Source organism: Lottia gigantea, assembly GCF_000327385.1.
Source record: "Lottia gigantea unplaced genomic scaffold LOTGIsca_80, whole genome shotgun sequence".
NCBI lineage: Eukaryota > Metazoa > Mollusca > Gastropoda > Lottiidae > Lottia > Lottia gigantea.
In genome coordinates this window covers 811,575-827,810 of record NW_008710663.1, presented here as the reverse complement: position 1 = coordinate 827,810, position 16,236 = coordinate 811,575, and the positions used below count along the sequence as shown (strand labels likewise).

Below are 16,236 nucleotides of genomic sequence, written 5' to 3'. Positions count from 1 at the left end.
ATGGTGGACAAAGGAGATAGTGAACCTTTAGATACTAGTACCTGGTGGCAATCCATCACATGGCCCATTTCCCTGTATGAACAAACAAACAACTTTGAAGTGTCCATACTAATGTCATTTAATAAATCATTTAGGATGACCGGTGATATGAAAATAGTGTTTAATTCTGGTAGACCAACAGACATGATTTTGGAAAAGTCGTCAGATTATGGAGTTACATGGACGCCGATACAATATTATGCTCGAAATTGTAAGAAATATTACGATCAAGGAATTGCGCGGGAAATAACACTGGACAAAGCAGACGTGGTAATATGCACAGAAAGATACAGTGGTAATGTATTCAATCCTCAACCAGGACTTCAAGTTGACTTTGCAGCCTTCTCTGATCGTTATATATTGTTATTTCCAAACGAAAACTATACAGTGTATTATAACTCAATGGGAAATTCGAATCTACTCAAGTTTTTCAGTTTTACTGATCTGAAAATACGTCTGTTACATCCCGCTACAGATGCCAGAGAAACATCTCGACAGCAGACCGACTTTCTGAAATATTATTATGCTATTTCTGATATATCAATAGAAGCAAGGTAATATAGTTCATTTCGTTCATGTCATCGTGATCTTAGCCGTAATGATATTAACCATGTTCTCTTGTATAAAGTTATTGATTAATTTACATGCATAACTTTTACTTAAATGTGTCAATCAGCACCCTTTTTACATACATAAAACATTCAACAGGACAGATGGTTGCATCTGACCGGGGCAATCTGGCCTTCGTATACTATCGTTGTGCAAGTAAAGTTCTTTGCAGCAATGCGCATCCATGATAAGTGTTTTTGTGCATGGCCCAAAGTTGAGGGAGACAAATTTTGTTAAAACAGAAAAAATAGAAAAAAAGACAATTTTAAGCATTTTGTCCAAGTTGTCCAAGCTACCAACATTTTCCTTTCAAAAATGAGATTAGGGTGTTCAAGATTTTTGCTCACGAATTTTACAATTATTTTGATTCAGTCAATGGAATACATACAGTTCGATGAGTAGCCTATATCATTGTAACGTAATGGACATGTGGTGAGCAAAGCAAGATAAATTACTGAACTAGATTGAGGGTGTTCTTATCTTCCACTACTTTTGCAAAAACGAGATATATATCTTGTTTTATTCCTAGACAAGAAAGCTATAGTACCTCCTGCCTTTTAATTCCAGATGCCACTGTAACCTTCACAGTAGTAGCTGTACTTATGTCGATGGTCAAGCAACGTGTCAATGTAAACATTTTACTACTGGAGTGGATTGTGATGAATGTTTACCTATGTATAATAATAAACCATGGAGGCCTGGTACCTATTCACCATATCCTACTGGTACAGCTAATCAATGTGAAAGTAAGTTTTACTTTTAAACCAAATGTCCTTATTGATCTAACTTTCCAGATATCTAATAAATAAAAATCTCTATTTTAATTTGGAAAAAGCTTATTATGGAAATTTTAATGAAATGCGTCTAATACATTGTTAAATGTAAAGTTCCCAAATTTGTATTTCCAAAGAACCTATATCAGATAAACCCTTGAACATAATTTCATTGCAAAATTCACTGCAGAACATAGTGTTCAGTGTAAATTATTTTTAAACAATCAATTTGTCTATCTGGTACTTTTTTATTTGCATAGTTGATACATACTGAATTTTATAATACAATATATATTGAAAACTTTATTAGAAACACAGTTGTACGAGGCAATCTTCCTATACATATATATATATATATTACATATACAAAATAACATATTTACAAAAAGTGATGCCATGGGCAAAATGATAATATGAAAATTTGTAACGTGGCGATAATTATTATAAATATATATGAAGAATTTAATATTGATTAGAATATTTATAAAACATATAAACAGCGACATAATTTCTCAAAATTTTTGTATATACAATATTCGTATATAAAGTAAAAATAATCCATACTTTCGTTCCGTTTTTTATAAACTTCATTAGGGGATAAAGACGGCCTAATTGAACATTCGTCTGTTTGATGACACCGTCAGCCAATCAAATTCCAGCCCTCTCCAACGTTGGGATTTTGTGTCGCGGTCTAAATCCATTCTTACAAGCATTACACACTGAATGCACCTTTTGTTCACGTCTAACAAACGAATGTTCAAGAACGCCGTCTTTAGACACTAACTGAAGTGACTGAATTAAAATTAAAAGTTAAGAAAAAAAAAAACGAAGTTTGAACTAATTTTAGTTAAATTGAAATAATGCATATCTACCGACTGCTGTACTATAAAACGTACATAAACATCTTACATAAATACATCGGGGCAAAGGCGCTAAAATATTCAAACACGATTTGAAAATAAAAGCTGGTGATGTATGGCCATGTATATATGCTTTTTTCATTGCCTCAATATGAATTTTAAGAAGAAGCAATGAATATTCATATGCCAAGTTATTTATTAATCTGATTGATTCATACATTTTAAAGGGACACGCTCGCCATCCGTTTTGATGAATCGTACCTAAGTCTCAAAAACGACCCTTTTTTAGCTTAGCTAATCAGTAATATTGTTTATTGAAATTTGAGCACAAAATGCACAAAATTATCCACGTTTGAAAGTTAAAGTGATGCCTCGACTTTTCTGGATATTTCACCAAATATATAAAAGACATATTAAGAAAAAAAAAAGTGAAATTTTAAAAGTATGAAGTATATTTGAAGGATTTATAAGAGTTTCGTTCAGTTCTAGTAATTCTGAAGACTATTTTCATTTGCATAAAAGATCCAAAACGACCCTCTAAATACGTCATGCATATGCATTCAAGTCAGTAAATGTAAAAAGAAAATATGGTATAATACCAACTGTTTCATATGGCATCCCGTATCCTGCATATATTTTTAATATTATACGGCATTTCAAATTACCGACTGTACTATACTGTTGTGTATTTCATATAGGTAAATAATTCATACATATTTCATAACTTCACACCTAGATAAATAACTACAGTCAATAATATAATCAATAAAATCTATGTCGTTGTATATTTAATATATTTATCATATTTGCTTTTTTTCTCATTGTTCAATTCATTGTACAAAAAAACCCAATTGGAACAACAGCTGTTTAATCGGCGAATCTTATGACGTTATTCAACATAATCAATCATAATTAATTTCAGATATATGTATGATGCATATACGCATATAAAAATAAGTTGTAAATATCATATCACTTATATAAAACTTATTTACTTCATTCAAATGAAATGCATTTACATTTAATTTAAATTAATCAATAGTAATGTTATGTATTAAACTATAATTTATATAAACCTGTTACAGAATTGTGTATGATTGAGTTTAAATACACTGTAAAAGAACGATGTTCGATTATAGCTTAAAATACACTATAAAACAACTGTGTATGATTTAGTTTAAAATACACTATAAAACAACTGTGTATGATTGAGTTTAAAATACACTATAAAACAACTGTGTATGATTGAGTTTAAAATACACTATAAAACAACTGTGTATGATTGAGTTTAAAATACACTATAAAACAACTGTGTATGATTGAGTTTAAAATACACTATAAAACAACTGTGTATGATTTAGTTTAAAATACACTATAAAACAACTGTGTATGATTGAGTTTAAAATACACTATAAAACAACTGTGTATGATTGAGTTTAAAATACACTATAAAACAACTGTGTATGATTGAGTTTAAAATACACTATAAAACAACTGTGTATGATTGAGTTTAAAATACACTATAAAAGAAAGGCGTATGATTTAGTTTAAAATACAATATAAAAGAACGGTGTATGATTTAGTGTAAAAAAATAAACTTATTTGGGAATTTTGTATGATTTAGTATAGTATATCAATTTTGTATGATTTAATAAAAATGATATAAAATAATTGTGAATGATTTTGTAAAAGATATTTAAGTATGAAAAATAAACTTATGTCAAAATCATTTATGTGTTTGTAATATTTGTAATGATTAAGTATGAATTAATTAAATGACATAATTGTGTATGATTTAGTAAAATATAAACCTACAACAGAATTGTGTTTGATAGTAAAATATAAACCAATAACAGCATTGTGTTTGATAGTAAAATATAAACCAATAACAGAATTGCGTTCGATAGTAAAATATAAATCTATAACAGAATTGTATTTGATGGTAAAATATAAACCTATAGCAGCATTGTGTTTGATAGTAAAATATAAACCAATAACAGCATTGTATTTGATAGTAAATATAAACCTACAACAGAATTGTGTTTGATAGTAAAATATAAACCAATAATAGCATTGTGTTTGATAGTAAAATATAAACCTACAACAGAATTGTGTTTGATAGTAAAATATAAACCAATAACAGCATTGTGTTTGATAGTAAAATATAAACCAATAACAGAATTGCGTTCGATAGTAAAATATAAATCTATAACAGAATTGTATTTGATGGTAAAATATAAACCTATAACAGCATTGTGTTTGATAGTAAAATATAAACCAATAACAGCATTGTATTTGATAGTAAAAGATAAACCTATAAGAGAATTGCGTTCGATAGTAAACTATAAACCTATAAGAGAATTGTATTTGATAGAAAAATATAAACCTATAAGAGAATTGTATTTGATAGTAAAATATAAACCTACAACAGAATTGTGTTTGATAGTAAAATATAAACCTACAACAGAATTGTGTTTGATAGTAAAATATAAACCTATAAGAGAATTGTATTTGATAGTAAAATATAAACCCACAACAGAATTGTGTTTGATAGTAAAATATAAACCTACAACAGAATTGTGTCTGATGTGTAAAATATAAAGAGAATTGTGTGTAGCTCTCATATTTTTTCAACAAAATACAATCATATGTGACGCATTAACTTAAAATCGTATTGATGCATCACCATGGATAAAGCACAAAGTGGCCAACCGTTTCCATTTTACATTCAGTTCAATGGTTATCGTACTGTTCACAGTTTTTTTAAAAATAATTTTGTACATGTGCATCAAATAGCGCTACATTATTGTATTATTGTATATATTTGTAGAATGCGAATGCTACGATCATGCTGTTAGTTGTGTATATAATGAAACTATAAGCCAAGGAGTTTGTGTCAATTGTACCCACAACACCACAGGTTATAGCTGTGAAAATTGTCTACCTGGATTCTTTCCTGATGGAAACGTACAATTGAACGACTCGGCCAGATGTATCGGTAAGAATTGTTTTTACTAATAATTTCTGAATTATGGCAACTATAGTCTGAGCGATGAAGCCGTGTTGCAATTAATTTTCTCACCTGCATGCTCCACTCGCTATCTCTCTGATTCCAATAGATAATAATTCAAATAAGAAAAGCCTTTTTTTATTCCACTTTCAGAGTGTTCATGTGAACCATTGGGTGTAACTGACATAACAAGTTCATGTATACAAGAGAGTAACGCGTTAGGTGAAGTACCAGGACAATGTAAATGTAAACCACTAGTAACCGGCAGACGATGTGATGAGTGTGATCCAGAATATTACGGCCTTTTAACTGGTGACACTCCTGGAACGTGTACAAGTAAGCATGATATGTAATCATATACAATGTAATGTAATTGTAATGATAACAATATTTCGTGCACAAAGTTTTAGTTACAGAGCAATATAGAAATTAAGTACTATTCTGTGGGGATACAGACTGAAGTAAACCAATTATATTATTCGGAGATCGCACAGTTTCAGGTTCCGATGTGATATTGCATCTATATAATGATTATTGTCATGATTTGATTATTGCATGATAAACATAATATTTCAGTGTGTAACTGTGATACTGATGGTACTGTCGGCAGAAGTAATGAATGTGCCCAGTCAAATGGCCAGTGTGTATGTAAACCAACCACTGAAAGTAGAAGATGTGATACTTGTAAACCTGGGTTCTATCAGTTTCCTAGGGGTACACCCGCACAGGTACATTTAAACAGTTACTTCATCATGTCATGTCAAAACACGTTTAACTTTATTCAAAGTAACAGTTGTTGATGGGTAAAGAAATTTATAAGAGAACATCCAAATTTCGCTTTAAAATTCTTGTCAAATTTATTCTTTGGATGGTAAATTGTCAATCCTTTTATATAGCCAATATATCATTATGGTGTATTTTCCGACTATTTTGTTTCCCAATCTATCATAAGATTCAGCTTCAGGTGTAGCATCCCAGTTGAGATTTGAGATCTGAGCCTAAACATGATATACAATTTGTGAGGTGTTTATTTCAGGACTGTTTAGCTTGTGGATGTGATACTGGATTGTCCAGAAATAAAACCTGTGACACGTCAACCGGTATATGTCTTTGTAAAGAACATGTTTCTGGTAATAAATGTAAGGCTGTAGAATCCAACTATTATGTACCAGCATTGGATGAGTTCCTACTTCAACCTGAAGGTGGCCAATCTTCAGACTGTACCATGCAAGATGATTTATGGACGTCTGAAAAACCATTTGATGGAAATGAGTTTGCGTCTTGTCCATTGGGCAAAGATACCAATGTATATTTTCAGCAGATACTTGGTGATAAAAAACAAAAAGATGTTACATGGTAAGACTGATTCTTCTATAGATTATTGCACAGGATTACCTTCTAAATTTATTTTACATGCATACAAATGATCTTTAGTCTGGGTCTTGACTTAAAATAAAGACAGGTATTTTTGGTCTTTGGTCTCTGGATTAGACACTAAAGTCTTTTAGTAGTGTGTTCATTGTTCACAGATGCAGAAACTGCCTTTTTGTTAATCAGTTCCATAGATTTTCAACACAATGTAATCATTTCATTTTCAGGTCATACCATCCAGCCATAAGATATACATTGAATACAACAGAAGCTCTAGAAGCTGTTATTAATTTAAAAACTGATGGTGCTAGTGGAGTAGATGTTACTGCTCTACAAACTGAGAATAATGTACCTGTAGATAATGCCTGTAATGTACCAGCAGGAACAGAAGTTGCGACCAATATAACTATTACACTACAACCAGGTAAGGTTTCAGCATCCAATTCAAACTCTTAATGATTTCTCGGTTGGTAGTTGTAACATATTGTCTTAATCAATCCAAAATGTCTCGTATTTGCTTCTAGCAAAGATAACGAACATGGTAGGGTTGTGTTCGAGATGGTCATATAAAGTGTATTATATGTTTGTCGTCACATTTTGATTTATATATTGTACCTTATTGGATTTTGATTTTATTTTCTATGAGTTTAACTGACAAATAGAATCCTGTAATCATTTGACATTGGGATTTCTGTTTTTTAAGGAACCTCATTGGGAGCGGTAGTGGTGAATGAGACAATATCTATTGATTTAAGATGTAAATACACCTTGTCATTATTCTACACTGGAATACAGAACTCAGTAGATGTCATCCTGATAGATTCCGCCATCTTGATTCCTGCTCTAACTGTGATGAATGGTACCGATGTATCTGATAGTTTTAGACTTTATGAAGAACGCAGTGAGCTCACTTTCTTATACTTTCATTGTGAACAATTGATTTGTGAACATATAGATTTCACCAAGAATTAGTTCCTTTCCTAAGAATCCTTTTTTAAATATGCATGTGGAATTATTTTGTGCTTTGTGTGACCTGCAAAAATCATCGGAGTTCCGGCTGATTCTTTCCCGTCTATTCAAATATTAATTAACAAGTGCAGAAAACAGTCCATATAAAATGGTATATTGTAATATTTTGTATATTTATTGTAGACAATACAGATGAAATAATGGCAAGTTATGTAAATTGTGTAGGAAACCTAGTTGGTTTATTAACTAGAGAAGAAGCCGTAAAGAATGAACCATGTACTAGTGTGTTCAGATCTGTTGGTGGTGATCTTCATGATGGTCCAAAATGTAAGAAAGTTTTATGCTAGTCAAATATATACATAAATCTATACTAGCTATGTGAACTTTCTGCAAGATATGCCGAGTTGACGAATCGCAGAGTGGCATCTGGTGTTTAATGATGGGTGCTCACGACTCTTCGCAAGTAATACCCATTAAAGTACCTACAGCGCAGTGGATTTTTTTTTATTGATTTAATAAATTACCTGCCTGTTTTACATTACACAAGATCCATTGTTGCATTACATTGAACATTGTAGTACACATTACCTACATTTAGATGAGTAACTAAAGTTGGTTATTTATTTGTTATATGTTAACAATATTCAAGTCCTGTCAAGACAGGTGTAAATGAATATTAAAAACTCCCGGCGATCACAGTGGCGTTTCCACGGCCCCTGAAATGATGCTGCTTCGGCTTTGACCCCTTCACTTTCAAATTTTAGTGGAAGAATGGTATCCCCCACCCCTCCCCCTGGAAAATTTTGTGGCCCCTGTGTGGCTCCGTCACCTGATGTTTCATAGAAACGCCACTTTTTAAAATGTTTTCTAATTTTTTATTTGACTATCTTTACTTGAGGAATGCGCTGCTGATTATCCTGCTCTTCAACTCTGATTTCAGTATGTACATGTGATCCTATTGGTACAGTAGTAAATACAGTATGTTATAGTATTGGTGGTCAATGTGAATGTAAACCAGGTGTCGGTGGTTTAAAATGTGATCGTTGTCTATCTGGATTTTTTAATTTCACCATTGAAGGGTGTCAACGTAAGTCATATCTTTCATTACTATGCCATCGATGGTTTGCTTGTGTTTATGGGTATCGTATTAATATGGGGTACTATACATGATGTGAAGAAATTGTTCTTTAAATAGTGTTTATTTTATCTGGAAGAGTCATCATAGCTGCTAACTAATCACTACCAAACATTATCATTCATACTACAGATGGTCGCGGCTCAATACTTAGAGCATAAAACATTCTCTATGTAAATGAATCTGACAAAAAAAAATAGCTATAACGGCTTTTTCCAAGTTTTCAGTCCGTTTAAATGTACCTTCAAACAATAAAACAGAATATACAAGAGTTTATTTTTTAAGCTATCATTCATGTGTTTTGCGCTCAGATATGTTTTTTGGAAGAAAAGCAGCAATTTCAGATCTCCGGCTCTCTTATGTTATTTTTGTGTCTTTCCGTTTTTTGTTGTGTTGAAGGTTTTTTTCATTCCTTTGTATTGTACTCTTGATTTTGACTTTCTTTACAACACTTTTTTTTAATTTTTATGTGGGCTGAAGCTTTTTTTATTTTCATTATTCCTTCCTTTCCATGCTGTTTCTTACTCAAAACAACCTGTCTGTAAACTTTTTGTTACCCACCAAATTTTGTGCCAACGTCTTGTTCTTGCTGATCAATTTTTTTTTCAATAATGATAAAAAGTAACTAAATTAAAATTAGAATACAAAATTGTGCCAAATATTTAGAATGGTTAAATTTGCCCCGAATGTTTTGAGTAAGAATGCAATCTATGATTCCTTTTGGTAACTCGGTATTTTTTCTTTCTTTTGCATGTGATAGGCTGTCCCCTGATGCAATGTCCAGTAACTACAACTTCCTTACCACCAACTTCAACGTCCTTTCAACCAGCTGCAAATGCCACAAGTTCAACAGCAGCGAATACTTCCTTTCTTGATGACTCCAGCGAATATTATTTTATTTTAATCGGCTTTGGTTTTGGGTTATTTATCATTTCATTTACTATCTTGCTTTCATTCTGTTTGGAGAGACGAAAGAAAAAATATAACATTGAAAGTGCCAAAGTACCTGCGAAAAACACTAACATGTACGAATTTAATGAACATTTAGCCAGTGGAAAATCAAAACAAAAACACAAAAATGGCATGACTTATTCTCGCGATTCAAATTCTCTTCCTGTGGGACGAGTTGGTTGGAATCACGATCCGGAAAGTTCTGGTGACCTTGAGAGCATTCCAGAGGAAACATCTTCCACAGAAAACGGTGAATCACCGTTCATATTACAGCCAAAACCGAAACCAGTACAGCTCAAACAGCCTTTTAGTATCGATGATTATAATGAATACAATCAGGAAAAACAAGCTAGGAAAAGTGAATCGAACAATAAAACAGATAACTTACACACATTTAAATCGAACACACCCATATCAGTTCCAGCGATGTTCGCAGACGATGTTAAAACTAATCCGCCTGATAAACCTAAGCGAAAGAAACGACCAAAATCGAACAATTTAGCCCAAACGCCAACATTGAGGGCCTCGAGGGTAAATCCGGAATCTAAGACAATGGAATATGTATATCCGGATAATTATGTACCTTCTCGTGAAGAGGAACTCCAACCGTCCACCCAGTCACAAGTGCACAATAAACCGCCAAAACCTGTGCCCAGAAAACCCTCTAGAGCTTCCCATAAACAGACTGACGATTATAATCGTAGCTTTAATCAGCATCAACCTATGGATGAACTCCTGTTGAACAATGTACAGTTGCCTTTTGCGGGTTTCGGTGAATTTGACGAAGTGCACGGTTCAGTTGTGTGAGACGACAGTGTTTTGTTGTTTAAGGTCGTGCAACTTTTAACAATAACTTGTGTTATTAAAAATAAAAATAATTATATATAGGGCAATACACAAAAGATTGTGAATTTTTTTATAGAGAAGCGAAAATATTATGAGAAAACTTTTCAAACAAGTTTCCTATAAGAAGTAAATATATCACGGCTCTTACGCGTTAACATATATAACGAATGAATCCGACGAGTTTGTTTAAATATATTAATGAGTTACCGTTTTACCCAATGAAATACAAGCTTGTGCAAGTCATGAGTTTTGTTTTCTAAAAAGGGGTTGACCTTCAGCCGTGCAGTAACATCAAAATAGACTAGTTGTAGCGCACCTAAGCTCCACCTACTTTCCTTTTAGATTGTATTTGTTTTTCATGTTAAGTTATCCAAGTATGCTACAACAACAAATTGCTGATAAAATATCATGGTTTTCTTCGAACACACATTTTAAGCAATTAATTTCTTAAAACATCAAAGGAAAAAATGCAATTTATGTTTCAAATTGCAATATTTTATGAATAAACTTTCAAAAAGATTAAGTAGACCTTTCGTGGTTATGTTTTTATGAATCGTACCCTTATTTACATAAATGTATTTATTCGACTATACTTAACAATCGCAAAAAGGCAGCATTTGGATAACGACTACAAACGTTATTGATAATATTATGTTGGAATGAAGTTAATAGGTATTCACCCAACCAGAAATACGAATATCATGGATAATGGGTTTTCATTATAAATATTAAAATATAATTTAAAATAAGCTATCGTTTATTGTATAACGGTCTTATAAAAATTACTTTAAACTTTCGTTCCGTTTTTTTCCCTTCAGTTTAAGTGGCTAACTTAAAAATAAAGCTAATAAAAACGGAATGAAAGTTGAAAATGAATGAAAATATGGCATAGGCCCATGCTGCGGTGTACGGTTCGGGTTTATATATGTAGATACGGTAGAAAATATAAGAAGCGGACCCTGTCTTCATTATGGCTGGACCGTACCTCGTGTATTTGCTCAGTGACTTTTCAGAAAATCATTGGGTGAGGAGGCTTAGTAAGGGCCCCACACAACAAACAATGATCAGAAATTCAAGTATAAGAGGGGGTATCTTTATCCAACACAGTACTGCATCTACTTAATTTATAACAACCTATTCCAGAATTAAATGTAAGAAAATGCTATTTCTGCTTCTGTACAGGTCTGCAAATACAATGAGTACATTTAAAGAGTGTAACAACCTCAGCGCTTATAAACTTTTCATTCATAGAAATTGAAAATTGACTTTTTAATTTTCTTTCCAAGAATTTCGTGTGAAATTTGTGAAAAGTAGAAAGTATATCTCTGACTAAATAGAATAAATTATATACAATATACATTAAATCAACATTAAAGCTTACGGCCAGACATCATGTGATTGTTGTTGTATTAACCTTTGTCAAGAATTTTCTAGTTTTATGTCTTTTTTATTGAATGCACAAATTTCGGAAAGAAAACACCTAAAATTTGAAGACAAACAAAACAGGAAATCAATTACCGACTTCGTAGAATTTGAAATAAACTTGTGGTGGAGGGGTATTTTCAACAAATGTTGGTATAGTCTATGTGGTCTTCGATCTTTCGAATTGATCGAACACCAAGACTTTATTCTTCGAAAATCTCAAATAAGCTGAATTTGAAAATAATAACGTATCATATTTGGTCATTAAAAACAGCATACAAAATACAAAATACCTCTTGTTCGTATATTTACTACTTCATACTGAAATAACAGGTCTGTTAGGGATAGAACATGCTACTAAGAAGCGTCAATTAAATCGTGATTTTTCAATATTTCACATAAACTACCAGCAGCGAAAAGGATAACCTTCTTGTTTTATTAGCATCAAGAAAGTGACAATAAAGACTGCTGATTTTCGACCAGTCCTATTGTGATAACGCACTGGACGAATTGTTATCTCCAATCCTCCATAATATCACACGAAGTTGATTAGTAATTGATAACTGCTGGTTGGTTTAGTTCAGACTTTGACATTATATTTTAGCTTGTAACTGTGAGAGTGGTGGATCTGTTAATGGTGCTTGTGATAGAACTAGTGGTCAGTGTCCCTGTAAGACAAATGTAGCTGTTCTAAGTCAGACAGATACCACTAATACTACCAGTGATAGACAATGTACAGCCTGTATACAGAATTTCTATGGTTATGGTATGAAAGATGGATGTTTACCATGTGAATGTAACCAAGATGGTAGTACTGGTGAACAATGTGCATCTAGTGGACAATGTCCATGTAAAGATACCATTGGTGGTAGAAAATGCGATATCTGTCAAACCAAATATTTCCAATTTTCTGCTGATGGTTGTATGTAAGTAATGATCTTAATATTCTTCTATGTTCTTAATTCTGAAACAACTTATAGGTTTTCAAACACGACACCTCTATGAGTCTGCCTGGTAATGTTGGTTGCACAAAAATCTGAATTCAACATATAATAGACCCATTGGTGTTACAATCCTATTAACCGGGTTGTTTCACTATATTTTCTGATATTTGTAGAAGCTAGTGTTACTTTGGTCAGCGGTTTAATCTTGGATGTCATAACAGTTAAGATCAATACTAATTCTTATACTAGGTTTAGAACATATATATATTATTTTCAGAACATGTAACTGTTCAACAACTGGATCTCTGACTGGTGCCTGTGATATAGCCAGTGGTATTTGTGAATGTAAAGATAATGTAGCTGGTGATAAGTGTGATGAATGTAAACCACAATATTTCAATCTTGAAGACAAGAATCCTAGAGGCTGTCAACCATGCTTCTGTTTTGAACACGGAACTTCTTGTTCATCAGCTACTGGATATACTGCTAAACAACTGACTGTTTCTGGGTAAGTAAAACCATAAACCATGTAGAATAGACATGAAAGGGTATTTTATTGGATCAGAGTGATTGGAGTTTGCAATTATCTCATCTAACCATTAGCTTTTTCAGAACCCATGTTTATGGATTTATGGATTATAGCAAACAAGTAGCCTAGGGCATGGGTCATTAATGAGCATATATTAAGCAGAGTTTATATCGTCTTACATTAAATGCAATGTGGTACTTCACTAATATTCCATGAATATCTGACCAGTATTTACATTATGTAAAGACCAGTATCCAAAATGCTGAATACCTCTTGTTTTCGAAGTGGAGTAGGCCTAGTGCATGTCGCGTTAATTCTATTGATATTCCCATTACAAGGTCTGAAACCCTGGCACCTTCCAATGGTTTATATAAGGCACCAGATAGTTTCAAAGGAGATAGACATTGGTCATATGGTAGAGCATTGTCATTTATGATTAAAACTAATGGCGGAGAAAAGGACTTAAAAGACAGTGATTTGGTGCGATTTGAAAATGAAGGTAATGTATATTGGATCGGCACATTAAATGGATTGAAAGACCATTAAGACAAATGGTATATGTAATAGTAACATCATAATTGACATAAGACTTACCAGAACCACACGGGGCGCATCGGAATTGTGAATCCATAAATCCTCAAAGTATTTTTGTGATGAAAAAAACCAGGGCCCGCATGTGAGCATCTCCTGCTTAATTTATTAATCAAAACAGCCCCAGGTCGGAGAAAAGGTTGTTCCTCAACTGAAGAAGTGGTTAATATTCCAATGTCCTAAATTGGTCAAATAAAAGAAATTAGGAAATAGTTGTTATATCATGTTACTGGATGATTGCAAGTTTGTCCAATATTTTGTAGATATGAGTGTCACCTTCCTCCAAAAGGAATCATTTAAAATAAATCAAACAAACCAGATGATGACTATCCCAATGTACGAATGGAACTGGGTCTATAACGGAACACAAGCGACGGCTGATCAATTTTATCGTAAGTATTGACAATATTTTCCTACATGAACCTAGATATCTCACCTTTTCGGAATACCAAATTCCTACACGAAACCATAGCTTCACGAGCCTCTCCTCTCATATAACACTGCTGCAAAACACATAGTGTTCTACACCATTGCTGCATAAAATTACATTGGGTTTTTGTTTAATTTCAGGTGTATTATCCAATGTTACCAATCTGTATATTAATCAATTTGTGAATGGTACAGAAATATCAATATCTCAGCTTGTTCTTGTATCAGCCCAGAAGACGTCGGGAGCTGGTGATGTTTCCTTCGTAGAACAATGTACCTGTGAAGCTACAAACCTTGTTGCAGGTAGGTCATTTAGTAATTGATTTAGTTAATTTAAGAGTTAGTTGAAATAAGGTACTGGTTCATGCCATGGTTATGGTTGTCCAATATTAACTGTTCTTATTTATGATGGTTTCAATAGGCATCTTTATATTTTGTATAAATAATGGTATATCAAGACCATAATTTTTCAAGTACTAAAATTGGAAAGTTAGCCCTCATGTTAAAACCAGCTGTTCCAGTGAGAAACGTGTAGAAAACAAAGAGGAGCCATTTTCGATTATCTTAAAGATTATCTCCATATCAATCAGAAAATATACAGGTTTATTTATTTATACAGGTTCATCGTGTGAGCGTTGCAGCGAGGGTAACAGACGACCAAACTATCAAAATGATACAAGCTATGCTAAGTGTGAAGCTTGTACTTGTAATGGTCGAGGAGCTACTACACCACCTATGTGTGATGAGTGGACTGGCATCTGTTTAAACTGTAGAAATGGTACCACTGGTAATCAGTGTGAAGCTTGTTCTCCTAACGTTACTGAACCAGACTGTACTACCTGTAAAGATGGCTTTTACGGTTTAGATCAGGACGGCTGTAAACGTAAGTTAGACACTGTATTGTAGGTTCTGAGCTTTTAATGAATCCCGAGTACCAGATGGTTTAGTAGTTACACCAATTGAGTAATTGCCAAAGTACATATGACAAATCCATACTGATCTGATATTAGAACAAATTCTCAATTCATCCTTGAAATATTACCAGTTTGAAACAATTACAAGATCACTTACTGAAAGTCGTTCGTTTGATTAAAATGACCATTATTACATTCCAGCTTGTGAATGTGATGCTATTGGTTCGACTAGTTCTGTGTGTGATAAAGATGCAGGACAATGTACATGTAATCCACATATAACTGGTAGACAATGTAATGAATGTGAAGATAATTATCATAATTTACAATCTACTGGCTGTACGGGTAAGTTCCTTGACTTTTTTAGGCAGAACAAAAACATTTTCATCTCATTTAAGATTCAGATTTATATGCTTGACACATAAGCTGTTTTATTTGAATCAAAATCTACATTAATGGTGTTTTTACATGACCATCTGTATGTAATTCTGCCTCGTTACGAGATCCCAGTGCCAGAAGACCTCAAGAAATCGTTAACATTGCTTACTACCTCTGGGACATGATTGGTGTACAATCATCAGCAACTTCATTATAGGTGACCTCATATTGAAGTATATAGACTTCAAATGTGAGTACAAATCAACCACAAGCTTTTAAAGTTTACAATGATAAACAGCGGGTTCTTTATTTCAGCTTCATCATCAGCGGCTTACTTCAAACAAGAGTTTATATACTGATTAATACGGGTGAAGACCCAAACACTTTAAGCATGATGAGATATTATGTTCCAATCTCCAGCAATGTAACATGTCAATGTATTTTACAGTTTGTAATGATTGTTATG

At 32.9% G+C, this 16,236-nt stretch overlaps 1 protein-coding gene across 1 annotated transcript; it reads left to right on the top strand.

Moving 5' to 3' along the window:
• On the top strand, positions 1–15,817 carry LOTGIDRAFT_132702 (hypothetical protein; the record flags this gene model as incomplete). The annotated part of the gene is made up of 9 exons (XM_009067219.1): positions 1–593; positions 1,216–1,394; positions 5,112–5,279; positions 5,868–6,077; positions 8,572–8,718; positions 12,761–12,911; positions 13,207–13,429; positions 15,274–15,361; positions 15,594–15,817. The coding sequence occupies 9 exons, from the start codon at positions 1–3 to the stop codon at positions 15,815–15,817; spliced, it is 1,983 nt and encodes a 660-aa protein (XP_009065467.1).
• Positions 15,818–16,236: the final 419 nt, after the last annotated feature.